The 13290-nt window shown below is 51.8% G+C and overlaps 1 protein-coding gene across 9 annotated transcripts in view; it reads right to left on the bottom strand.

Annotated features, from left to right (window-relative positions):
* The window catches only part of GATAD2A (GATA zinc finger domain containing 2A), a 98461-nt gene that overhangs the window by 34685 nt on the left and 50486 nt on the right, over positions 1-13290 (bottom strand). For 8 of the 9 annotated variants that reach the window (XM_022558255.3, XM_089905329.1, XM_089905331.1 and 5 more), the window contains exon 3: positions 2473-2741. In XM_022558255.3, the coding sequence (XP_022413963.1) occupies positions 2473-2741 (269 nt within the window). Of the gene's footprint in view, positions 1-2472; positions 2742-3282; positions 3407-13290 lie in introns of all 9 variants that reach the window. The other variant, XM_089905330.1, reaches the window with a different exon arrangement.

The raw sequence follows: 13290 nt of genomic DNA, 5'->3' as shown, positions 1-13290 counted from the left end.
GGTGATTTTAATTCACCAGCACTTCCTTAAAGAAAAAGGAAATTCTCTCTGCTAGAAGCCACCAGAAACCCCCCTCTAGCCTTCAATATGCCTAAACTGGGTCATAAGAATAGCACAGCATGAAAGAAAGCAGTTTTTAAAAAGAGCCAAACAAATTCTAGAAAAATACTATACAGCAATGAAAAGGGTAACTATTCCTACATTCAACAACATAAGTAAATTTCACAAACATTACGTTGAATGAAAGCAAGCAAAGGGTACAGACTATATAATTCCAATTACTTAAAGTTCAAAAACAGGAAAAACTAACCTGCGCTGTTTGAAGTCAAGAAAGTGGTTACTCGGAGGGTAGTGGGCATGAGGGCGCTAGTAACGTTCTTTTTCTTGATTTGAGCTACAAGGATGTGCTCAGTTTGTGAAATGTACCAAGTCACACATGTGTACTTTTCATTATGTATGCTATACCTCAATTAAATAAAATTCTCTATATGGAGGTTCCCAAGGGATGAGCCAGACACTCTCAATGAGGATCCAAAGACTGCCTGCTTCTAACACAGAAACCATGGCCACTCACTCCAAAAAAAGATTACAGTTTTAGAATGGCTCTGGGCTGGACTTGATCCTATTATTCTGTCAAAATTCACAACTATACTTCAACAAACTAGACAGAACACTCTATGTGAGCACTCAAGGAGACACTAGCTCTATATGTGACGTTGTATTTTAAGTGAAGCTGGGAGACTGAAGGGTAGTTGTTACCAGCACTTACTTCCCTCACCACATGCCATGCACCAGGGTCAATTCTGGGCACGCATCTGTCACCCAGAGATGCAGAGCACAGATTATCATCCATTTCACAAATGAAGAAGCACGGGCCAGTATCATCTGCCCAAGGTCAGTCAGAGAGTGTGATCTGAGCCCCACTCTGCCAAAGCTGGGCTCCTTCCATAATCTCACACTGCTTCAAGAATGCCCTGGGGTCTCCCTAGTCCCACAGGAGGACCCCTGCTCTGTGTGCCTGGGTTAGTCTCTGTCTCTTGCTCTCTTACATTCTTTTATGCTCCTTCAACACTTAACCTCTCCCTCACAATTCACTGGCCTGCCCTACAGGTGATTACAGGAAAAAATGTAGACCAGGAGCCCAGGAACACAAGAGGGACCCAGTAAATCTCTGCAAGTGTGGGCTCCTCCTTCTCTTCACCCACCTGTGACATTCTGAAAGGAAAGGAAAGGGAAAGCAGACCCAAACTTAAAATTTTATTTCTAGAACTTTAAAAGAGGCCTCTGGTTTTAGAACAGGGACTGCAGAAAGCAGAGCCAGATAAAAAAGGCCTTTCTGGGTAGCAAGAACACAAAGCACACCACCCCAGACTAATACGCTTCCCCAGTAGGAGGGGGTTAGATTTTCCCATTTATCTCAAGGCGGTAAGAATTTTTAAAGCTGAGAAATACTGAGTCAGACAATCTCTGAAGTCCTTAGGACGCCAACAGTGTGGGGCCCAAATGAATTTAATGCAAAGACTGCAGGTTGGGGTCCCTCTGCGGGGTCAGTCAACACAAGGAGGCAAAGAGCACCAGGTTCTCCAGATCTGCACTTACTGCCCCTCACCCCACCCTGGGCAAACAGACATGGAAGGGAGTCTGCAGAGGAGGCACTGAGGGAGACAAGGGATAAACCACAGAGGGGCCACACACAGAGGGGCCGCGGGGCTTCTCAGGAGGCCATGGCCACCGGCTGCTGGCTCATGGGACATCAGGGTGTGAAGGGAGGGGTAAAGCAGGAGCTGGAGCTAGGCCTGCAATTCTCTTTACAGGGAGAAAAGAGGGTTTCTTAGTGAAGACATGGGGTGGTACACTGAGTCTTATTTCTTTCAAGCTTTTTCCTTAAAAGCTGAGGATTGCGAAAGTTACTCTTGAAGCAATCAGTATCGATGAAGGAGAAACCGAAAGAGCACATCACAGGAGTCCCGAACACAGGGGCCCCTCGGGCCCCTCCTCCCTGATGCACGGCCTAGGAGGAGTGGTGACGCACGTGAGAGGGCTGCGCTCCCGACTCTGCCCCTGGCCAAGTGACCCAAGCAGGGTGTAGCATCATCCCTGGCCTCCCATGCCCCAGATCTGAAAAGCAGGGAAGCTGGACCAAATGAAAAAGTTTTCCTATAAACCAGAAGCACAGAGCTAGACAGCAGGTACAAGTTTAGTGAAGGCCTGCTGTCAAGCAGGGGAGCCAACAGAGGCTACCATTCCCCCATCCTGTGAGACCCACGCCCCATGCTACAGATGTCTGGGCCCCAGGGCCCCAAGAGGGAGGTCCCTTGGCCAGGACAGTGGGGGAGGTGCCAGGGCTGGAGCCCACAGCCATCTCCATGATAAGCCACCGAAAGCTGCTTCCTGTAGGCCTGACGGCGGCTTCACCCCCACAGACCTCCTCACGCCCAGGCCTGTCCCTGGTTCCTGGACCCTCCTGCTCACCTGTGTGTGGTTCGCATGTCCACGGGCCCATCGCCCACCTGCCCTTCGCCTCTGCCCATGGCCATCGCCTCTGCGCCTCTCAGCAACCCTTGGGCTGGGCCTGCTCCCGGCTCAGGCGTCACTCTCATGTCTCCGTCAGCGTTTAACTCTGAAGCCAATATTCCTCTCTCCATTTTTATTTTCTTGCTCTCCACATCGTCCTCTGCTGCGTCCCGGTCAAGCGCTCGTTTCTGACTCCGTGTTCGGCATGCTTCTTCAGTCATTCTGAACTTTAGGGGATGGAGAAAACATGACATTTAAACTTGGCACAACGAAGTGGCTGTCTTCTCAGACTTTTCACAATGTCAGCATGGAGTGTTTTTCTCACCATGTGACAATGGCAGAAGTAGGTACAACAAATGAAGGGCCCACAAAGCGTGCCCAGGACATTTCTTCACTGCCTTGGGGAAGGCGAGGGCAGGAGCAACAGAGCATCTGGGAAGCCAAGCTATGCATCGCCCCATCCAGGGCCAGAAACCTGCAGGGACCTGGGCAGGAACAACGGAAGGTAGCTGCTTATCAGAAAGAAGGGGGAAATCTCTGCACTCCAGACTCAAGAGCAAATAGAGGAAACTGTTCTAGATCTGAATTCCCTGCCTATGGGATCCTGAGCACCTACATGGGATTGGAGGTATCTGGAATCCAAGAAGGAGGGACCATGCAGTCTCAGAAGCAGGGTCACAGCCCAACTCCAGCCCTGCACTGCACTGATGAGGGTTGACCCTTCTACTCCTGCTTCAGTGAGGGGCAGCCTTCTCACTCCCTGCTCACCTCAGGGGGGTGAGGAGTGGGGGGGTCACATTTAACCCTTTGACTGACGATGAGGCGAACTTTGAGTGGGGTGAGGCCTGGCCCATCACCATGCCGGCACCCTGTACCTGCAGCATACACATATCTTGATTGAAAGAAGAAAGAAAAGAAGAAAAAAAACAGCTGAGTCAGTTTTTGATCCCATGACATCACTGGGCTCCACATGACCCTTCCCAGGATTCAGTCTGAGAGACAAAGCACTTTCCAGAAAACCAGTCTGAACCGGTTCCAGACAACAAGCTGAAGTGTTGTTAACCCTCACAGAGACAGGAGGGAAGACGGCAGTGATGTCTGTTTACAGGGAGACTGCTGGCATTCCACAACCGAGTCTGGGACACGAGTACTCGCTCTTAAAGGGGCCGCTCAGAGCCCAGCCTTGATGTCCCAGCAGGGCAGGACATGGGAAACCAGACTTCAACAGTCAGGGTCTAAAAAGCCATTCAAGAGTTCATCACAGGACAAAAAAAGAATTTAGCTGCCAGGCTCCTGAAGTACCAGTTCTCCACAGGACAGTCAATGCCCACATCTGCCAACGTGGGGGCCTGGGGAGGAGCACACTGTATGAGCCCCTCAAAGAATCCCAATTCACACCTGCAGTGCGCCTACGATGAAGACCTCCTGGACCTGTGTCCAAGCAGGCAGGACACCCAGCACCTCAGTGTCCTCACCAGCAAACACCCTGGGAGGCCTATCCTGGGTATGGCCAAGCAGAACCAGTCCCAAAGCAGCCCACCTTCTGGAGACTTGGTGGGGGTGGGGAAAGCACAGGGCATTGAAGGGGTCCCATCACTGTATTTGGGACACACTCCTGAGCTGACTCATTTGCAACCTCCTTAAAGGAGCTGATTTCACAAATGAGCAACACTGCAGGGCCCTGCCTTGGACTCAAACTGAAAGGAAGGAAAGTGACAGCTGCTTTGTGCTCCTGGCACAGGAGGCCGAGCGTCCGTCTGACACGTGTTAGGCCAGCGTGCCCCGGCCTGGACCCTCAGACATCTGCTCCCACAGGCAGTCCAAAAGGGTTGAATCAAGCAGGTTTCCCCGTGGCCATGTCACCCCCGCCCCTGGGGTGCTCCCCATTCCAGGCAGGGCTTGAGAAGTCTGAAGCTCAAGGGCACAGCCTATCAACTTGGCCTCCATCTGCCTCCAACCCCTCCTGGCATCCCAGCCTGCACCTGCTGCCCACCCCGTGCCATCTCAGCCCTCAGCCACACTCCGTCCCTCTGCTCTCACCCAGATCTCCCCATCCCCTCCTTCACCTGTAGAGGTCATCTCCTCACCACCCCAGAGGGAAGCAAGGGATGCTCCCATGTCCCTCTCAGCCTAAAGTTCTAGTTTCTGTCCTTCTCCAACATGCTTTCACCACAAATGCTGTCAGCCTGCTCACTGAGTCTGTCTGTCCTGTCTCCCCATGAGCTGCGTCTAGACAGGTCACTGCCCTGAATTGAATGTCAGTCACCCTCCCCTCCTCTCCCTCACTGTGGGAGGGATGGGTCACTTTCCTTTGGGGCACTGCCTAAACAACAGGAACTGCTCAAACGTATGGGGAATTGCATGAGAGGAATGATTTCAGCGGCCACGTTGGATAGTGGGTACCTGTGCTCCCAGGATCAGAGAGGAGCCTATTGGGGGTAAAAGATGAAGGGAGTCCAGGACCTTAGGCACGGAGGGCCCCCACTGGAGTCAAAGGAAATTCTGTCCCTAAGGGAGAAGCTCCCAGGCTGGCCTGGTGCCACTGGGGGAGGGGAGGTCCGAAGTGAACAGGGAGAATGCACCCCCCAATCCTGAACTCAGAACCGCCCCCAATACTTCCTCACTTCGCCTCTGCTCCAGCCCAGCCTGCAGGGCCCCCACCCCCAGCACAGCCTCTGGCCTTGTAAACCCCAGGCTCCAATCCATGAAGCTCATCTGAACCCCAGACCCTGCATGAAGTCCCTCCTTCCTCCCAACTGCCCACATGGACTGGGGTGGGAGGAGAGGCTGACGAGGAGGTCGCTGTGCATCAGGTCACCAGACCAGCAAGGTGGTGCCCCAGTGAACTCACTTCATTGTCACTGGTGAAGGACAAGCGGTCACAAGGGGCCAGAGTAGAGCCTCACACCCATGGGGCTGCTCCCACCAGCCCCAGAGACCATGTTAGGCCACAGTTCTGGTCGGGGTCCCCAGCAGAGGACCTGGGAGACCATCTGCTTGTGTTCTGTGTGCAGTGTCAGGGCAGCTCACTCAGAAGCTGAGGGGCTGGAACTCTGCCAACCCCAGGCACACCCTGTGCCTCTGGCAGGCTGCTGAGTGGGGGAGGGGTGCAGCAGCCTTGGCCCCCTCCCCCACCACATAAAGGGTGAGCACAGCTGGAGGGGGTGGGGCCAGCCATGGGGGATGGAGCCTCAGGCTCGGACCTCCCCCTCCTTGGGTGGAGCCTCCTCCACTGGGAAGGCGGTTGCCTTAGTGCCCACATGGGGCCTGCCACTGGCCAATCCTGGACACCAACACCACCAGGCAATTGCTCCTGGGGAGGGCAGGTGTTAGTAAGGAGTGGCCTCTCCCTCCTCTCAGCAGGAAGGACCAGTGCCCCAACCTAGCAAATCAGGGCTGGCAGCCACCGCCCTGCAGGCACAGAGGCAGGGACAGCAAAAAAAAAAAAAAAAGTTGTCAGGAAGAAACCAGCCTTGAGGAACGAAGTGCGACCTAGGAATGAAGCATGACCGACAATTTCTGCAAAATGCAGTGAGGAGGTGCATTAGAATACTTTCTAAAGAGCAGGTGAAGAGGTTGGATTACTGCAACTGACAAATTAGGATCTGCTTCAAAGCTCCTGGTGAGTGAGGGAGGGATAGCAGCCACAACAGCATAAGTTCCACCACAGGCCCGGGGAGAACTGCTGGCCCACAGAGAGCAGCCCCCTCTAATCAAGGCAGGATCCAGTGCTGGCTGCTGTCTGCAGGGACAGATCCCAACAGCAGCAAGCCCACCGTAAAGATGCGGCCACCAGGGCTGCAAAGGCTGCCTGAGACACAGGCTGCACATGGGGAGCAGGGCTGGAACCCAGGTGGCCTCAGCCCCTCCTCACTCTCTCCAAACATAACCTGGCTGGACAGGCAGGATGCAACCCAAGTCTTCCTCAGGCCAAAGAAGGGCAGGCTCCAGCCATACTAGAGGCTTCACAAGCACACAGCACAGACCAATCCCAGGATGAGTGGGCTACCAAGTCCCAGGCGGAATGCTGACACACGGCTTTGGGTTGGACGCGAATTTCAATTGCTTCTACCAAAAGATGCTTTCTTTTATTAAAATGTCACCTTCCAACTGGTCTGAGGACCTCAGGTGGAAAATCTGTTCTAAGACAACTCCAAAACGGTGAATTGTGCTGTAGCAGGAACCAGTATTTTTTTTTTTTGGCTGTGCTTGGGTCTTCGTTGCTGCACACGGGCTTTCTCTAGTTGCAGCGAGCGGGGGCTACTCTTTGTTGTGGTACGCGGGATTCTTATTGTAGTGGCTTCTCTTGTTGCAGAGCACAGGCTCTAGGAGTGCAGGCTTCAGTAGTTGCAGCATGTGGGCTCAGTAGTTGCGGCACATGGGCCGTAGAGTGCACGGGTTTCAGTAGTTGCAGCGTGTGGGCTCAGTAGTTGTGGCGCACAGGCTGTAGGGAATGTGGGCTTCAGTAGTTGTGGCGCATGGGCTTAGATGATCCACAGCATGTGGGATCTTCCCAGATCAGGGATCGAAGCCGTGATCCCTGCATTGGCAGGCGGATTCTTAACTACTTCACCTGGGAAGTCCCAGGAACCAATATTTTTAAACAGGACTCAGAAGACTAACACTGACTCTGCACAGGGGGTGGGGCGGGGGGGGGTGTTGGTTGAGAGGGGGGATTAGATAGGCATAAGTCATACAGCCATAACTCTGAGGTTATCATTAATACTCTGTACTAGGAAATGTTATTTATACCACACTGCTACAAAATAACAGCAGGAACACTACTAGTAATACTCCTGTTTCAGGCATGAGGAAAATGAGGCTTAAGAACATGTGTTTGGGAGAAGTGACAGAGCTGATGCTCTGAAAAGGAGATGATGTGGGGTGCTTTTTCCAGAGCCCAAAGAAGGGAGTGAGCTCGATGAGGTGTCAAAAGGAGGGTGCTGAGTCTAGACTGACCTCAGGTGGAGCACAGAGGGCAGTGGGTGTGTTGGAGGGAGGGGGAGGGGGAGTGGGATCCAATTTGTTCTAAAGGATTTGGGGACAGACTGAGGCAGGGAGGTGGCAGGGGGAACAGTCAGGGGGGTTCTGTATCTCGTGGTTCAGGATGGAAAGGGAATAGAGCAGCAGGGAGACATGACCAATGCTGGGTGTACTTTAGAGGATTTAGACAACACAACATACCAACAGTTGGACGCTAGGCGAGAGAGGGTTGCTTTGGGTTTTTTTGTTTGTTTTTTTGCCTGAGCAACCGGAAAAAGATGGATTTGATTTTCTGATATGGGGAAGGAGCAGATCTGGGGGAAGAATGTTGCGAGTGGGATTGTCCGGCATGCAGAGAGGCTGAGGAGTGTCTGCTGACAGGCGGAGGCCTGCACACACGCACACGAGATAGCCACTGTCCTCAGGGCCGTGTGGAAACAAGGGCCTGGGCCTATGCAGCAACCGATGCAGTTGAGTAATGACAGGTTCCAAATGCCAGCCTCACTAGCCACTGGCCAAGCTCCACACTCTCCACAGCCCCTGGCTGACAGGCATATGTCTTCCCTTCCAGACCAGAGACCTCACTCTGCTCTCTGCCTGAGCTACTTCCTGATACATATCTTTGAGTGACAGTGGCAGGGATAGAGCAGCTGTGTTCTGGAAGGAAATCACACCCAAAACACCAGCTCCCGAGTTCTAAATAATGTCAAACCTCGTTAAGGCCAAGTAGAACGGATGAAATTTAACTTGGGAAACAGAAAGTTGATCGCAACAGCCAGCCCCCACCACTAGACACTGCAGAGAACAGAGGATGGACCTCAGGGAGCAACTGGCCAGGGGAGCTTGTCACTCTCTGAGCCTCAGCTTCCCCATCCATACCTCATAGATGCGCTATGTGAAGAGGCACAGAGTGACATTAGTAAAAACTTGAATGAGAAAATCAAGTTGCAGAATGATATGATACCATTCACAGTTTTAAAATGCTTACAACCTGCAGAAAAAAATACTGAAAGAAAGTTCACTAAGATTGAAACTGAAAGAAATTGGACTAAAATCCACAACACTCATCTCAGAAACTTTCACTGTCTGTATTAAGCATTTCTGGATTAAATTATTTCTCTTAACAGGGACTATTTATCAGTTTCTTTGTATTCAAAGAAAACAAAGATAAAAAGGAGAGTTAGATAAAATAACACTCCCACCTACAAAGGCTGAGAATTGAAAGAACAAGTGGTATTGGGTGGGGGTGAGGGAAGAAGGCCCTGCACTGGAGGGAGGACCCCCCAGCCAGCTCCTTCAACAGGCAGAACAAAGAACCCAAGATGAACCGTGACCTTCAGTGGGCTGAAAGGGGATGCCGCTGCCACTTTCCCATTTGTTGTTGGCAGCTTAACAGTCCACCTTTATATCACTTGCTACAGTGACTCCTGGGCTCTAAGCAGTAAACCCAAACCCCTTAGCTCATCCCCACAGCCCATCTTCTACCTGGGCCAATAGCTGTCCCAAGTGGACATCAGGCCACAGCATCAGTGTGGGCTCATTCTGAGAGGGCCCACGGCCCACACTGTTCCTCACTAGGGCTGCCCACAGCAACAACGCCCATACAGCTTGACGGCTTCATCTCAACGTTAAACTCTTCCACGGCAGAAGATTTTTCCCATTCATCTCCATTTTCAGTGTGGAGCAAACAGTACGGGTTCAGAATGTGCTACTGAGTTAAACCTACATTTCTGTAAATTAGCCTCACAAAGTGTATGATTCCTGGGGTTGCCCTACAAGGCAAAATGTAGCAAGCAAGTCAAGTGCTTTCATTAAAAAGTCCTGGGATTTCCCTGGTGGCGCAGTGGTTTAGAACCCGCCTGCCAATGCAGGGGACACAGGTTCGAGCCCTGATCTGGGAAGATCCCACATGCCGTGGAGCAACTAAGCCTGTGCACCACAACTACTGAAGCCTGCGCACCACAACTACAGAAGCCCGTGAGCCTAGAGCCCGTGCTCTGCAACAAGAAGCCACCGCAATGAGAAGCCCACACACCACGACGAAGAGTATCCCCCACTCACTGCAACTAGAGAAAGCCCACACACAGCAACGAAGACCCAATGCAGCCAAAAGCAAAAAAAACCCTGCATTCTGACTTTCTGGGAGGTGAGTGTACTGAGATGGAGCCTCACAGGTTGAGGCCAAGGCAGGAACAGGAATCCAGGGAGATGGTCCAGGCAGAGGAACAGCATGGGCCAAGCCACTGAGCTGTGAGTCTCAGGCAAAGGAAGGGAGGCCACAGTTGAGTCCTGTGCTAAAGGTTTCCTGAAAAAGAGAACTAAGTCTTCCTCACTGATTGAAGCTGGGTTCTGAACCCTTAGTTGTCTGAAAACTTAAGACACTCCAGAATACAGGTGTTTTCTCTCTTGTACATCATCGGAAGGGCCCCTGGCCCAGCTGCCTGTCTAGGAGCTCCTTGGGCCTTCAAAGACCTGAACTGAGAAGATGAGGAGGACAGACTCTCCCTGCAACGGTCCTGTGATCCACGTGGGGACAGGCCACACCCATACATGTGGCGGCAGGGGGACAGGTGCCATATACCCAGAGCCTCTGGGGGTAGAAGACCAGCCTGTCATCCCACAAGGTGGAGAAATCCAAGTCTAGTGGGTCTGGAACCCAGGTCCAACACTCTTCTTTCTACCTGGCATTCCTACAAGCTGCCCACTGTGGAACGTTCCACTATACACTCTAAAGCCCTTTTGTTAATCATGTTTAAATTGTTTGTTTTCACCTGGAGAGACAAGCACATGGTAGGGCTTAAATGACGCTTGCCAGTGAGGAGCAGGACAGAACAGCTGTCCTCAAATGCCTCCACGGCGGCCTCACCTCAGAAAATTAAGACTTGCCCTGCCAGGGGCTGCGGAAGCACTCATGGGAAGGCCTGGGCAGGGAAGACCCCTGCAACCAAAAGGTACAAGCCCCCTGTCATCAATGTTCCTGGTGTATCCCCAGCTCCAGAAGAGTGCCAGCCACATAGTAGGTGCACTTCAAACATTTAACGAATGAACAAACGTAGGTTTTACAGAGAGGAGCTCAGGGACTGGGGGGTGGGGTGAGGGGTTGGTAAGCACGGGCTCCCTTTCACCACTGGGATTCTCGGATCTCAACCCAAGTTTAATGCTCCTCTGTTGTTAACAGAAATGTGGGGTCTTCCTTTACAGACAGAACACCTTACACCGACTGAGTATTTACCCCACATGGATCATCTCAGATGCAAGGTGAATGCTATCATCAGCCTCTGTTTTACAGGTAGGGAAACTGAGGCAGGTGAAGGTCACACAGCAAGTGGGTGGGACAGTGCTGGGAACTGAAGCCCATGCTCCTCCAGACAGTGCCCACTGAAACACCCCCATCAACTACCTAGAGTCAGGCGTGGTTTCCAAAGGACACAGGGAGCTCCTCACAAGCAGGAAGTTTCGCTCTGGCCCAATGGGGTCCAGACGAGATATTAAATGTTTACAATTTTATTGAGTGTTATGAGTGAGAGCACACCTTTTGCTGTTTGCTTTCAGAGTACAGTAAGTTCTGCTGGAGCTCAACATATGCATTCCCAAAACTTGCCACATGGTGCAAAATCATGCAATAAAAACACAGGGCTGGACTTCCCTGGTGATGCAGTGGTTAAGAATCCACCTGTCAACGGAGGGGACACAGGCTCGAGCCCTGGTCTGGGAAGATCCCACATGAGGCGGAGCAACTAAGCCCGTGCGCCACAACTACTGAGCCTGTGCTCTAGAACCCGCGAGCCACAGCTACTGAGCCTGCGTGCCACAACTACTGAAGCCCGCGCACCTAGAGCCCATGCTCCGCAACAAGAGAAGCCTCCACAATGAGAAGCCTGTGCACCGCAATGAAGAGTAGCCCCCGCTCGCGGCAACTAAAGAAAGCCCCTGTGCAGCGAAGACCCAATGCAGCCAAAAATAAATTAATTAAAACAAACAAACAAACAAAAAACACAGGGCTTGTAGGAACAATGGGGTTAGGGCACAATACCCTAAAATTTCATTAGCGCCATAAAAAAAAGACAGGAACCTGATTTTTTAATGGCAGCACATTAAACAGCTAAGAAATACACAAATGCTGCCTGAAGCCTTATGCCTCACCTGAGGGAAGATCTGGTGTTTGCTGTGACAGTGGGTGAGATGCAGTTTCTGAGTTACTGTGACATGCTGGAAGGAGGTTGTCTGACCCCAGAAGGGGATGTGTGTGGCCCAGAGGGGGGCAAGATGTGCATGTGAGGCGTGTGCATTTTCCTTTAGGGTACCAGCAGGCGCTCTTTTAGCTAGGAGCAGTTTTCCGGATTCCTATAGTACAGGAGTCTGCAAACTTTTTCTTAAAGGGACACAGTAAATATTTTCAGCTCTGCAGGTCATTCAGTCTCTGTCCTGATAACTCAAGCTCTGCAACTGTGACAGTTCGTTCTTGAAGGGGCACGGCTGTGTCCCAATCAAACATTATTTACCCAAACAGGCCAGCAGCCTGTGGGCCATAGCTTCCCAACCCCTAGACCTAGCATTTCTCCTGGACAAAATCGCACATAACCAAACGGTGTGCCCAATATATTAATAGTGTTGGAACAAACCCGCTTTTCCAAACAAGCCTCACAGCAGAACTGACAACAGAGAAAAATCGATTTCAAAAAAAGGACCTGAATGTGTAAATTCAATCCAAGCCCAGAACTCAAGGTTAACCCTTTTGACAAGTGAGAAGAAAGTCAGTTTCAAAAAGTGTCGAATGCAGACTGCTTACTTCAGGGTCAGTCTGTCCCACTACGTGGGTCTATTTTATACCATCCTAAAAGCCCTACACACTCTCAAGATAAATAGGTCCCTCGTAGAGGGAAATTACATGCTATAAACTCAATTGCTGCAGTGGATGAAACTTTAACCCAGTTACAGAAACAAGCAGTTCCTAAGCACACGTGCCTGAGCATCAGACCAAAGCTCTAAGGAAAAGCACAGGAGCTGAGAACGACCTGATTGGGGAGGGGGCGGGGTGCAGGGGTTAAGCCAGGAAGGAAAGTGTGAATCAAGCATACTAGGGCTGAGTCGCTGGAGACCTGGGGGTCCTGGGAAGAGCCATAGGGCCAGGCTTCTCCAGGTAGCCAGAAATCACCTTTGCCCTTGAGGGCTGGGGACAGGGGGGTCATCTGTGCTAGAGAAACCCTAAGAAGCGCACTCTACCTGGTTGGAGGGGTTGGGATCTGGGAGGACACGGGTTCACACCATACTGCACCCAACTGTCCCACTCCAGTGCCATCACAGCCATGCACCTTGCATCCTTAATGAACCTCAGTGCATTCTGCCTGCAACTGTAGCTCCACAGCTCAGCCCCAGCCTGGGGACACCAGGAGAGCCTCGGGAACAGCAGTTAGACTCAGCCTCCACCTGGTCAGCACCTTGGTCCTTCAATTCTCCTGACCTTTATGTGAACGCTAGGCCTGACTGGTAGGCACATCACCTCACCCCCAGCCTTGTGGCGTCGTGTCCATCCCACACAGGAGCTCCCTGGACCTGGGGACTTGTTGCAAGTTTTCTGAGCCTTCTTCCTAGCGTTAAGAGAAGCCGACGCTGGCTCGCCAGATAAACAGCCACGTAACAAAAATAAAAGACTTGACCAACAAATTCTTCTGTCCTGCTGAAGGGGCTCACTTGCTCTTTCAAAGGCTTCTCATAAGGTGGGCACTCTCACTGCTAGCCTCCAAAGGTGGCCAGTGGTGCCTAGGCTCTGGGTAGGCTGAGGCAATGAGAAGG

This window comes from Delphinapterus leucas, unplaced genomic scaffold, assembly GCF_059928025.1.
Source record: "Delphinapterus leucas isolate spDelLeu-1000000601 "Yukka" unplaced genomic scaffold, BTC_Dleu_Yukka2 spDelLeu_asBTCV2_sq25, whole genome shotgun sequence".
In the NCBI taxonomy this organism is placed as follows: domain Eukaryota; kingdom Metazoa; phylum Chordata; class Mammalia; order Artiodactyla; family Monodontidae; genus Delphinapterus; species Delphinapterus leucas.
The sequence above is the reverse complement of the archived record's forward strand: the minus strand, read 5'-3'. Positions and strand labels throughout refer to the sequence as shown.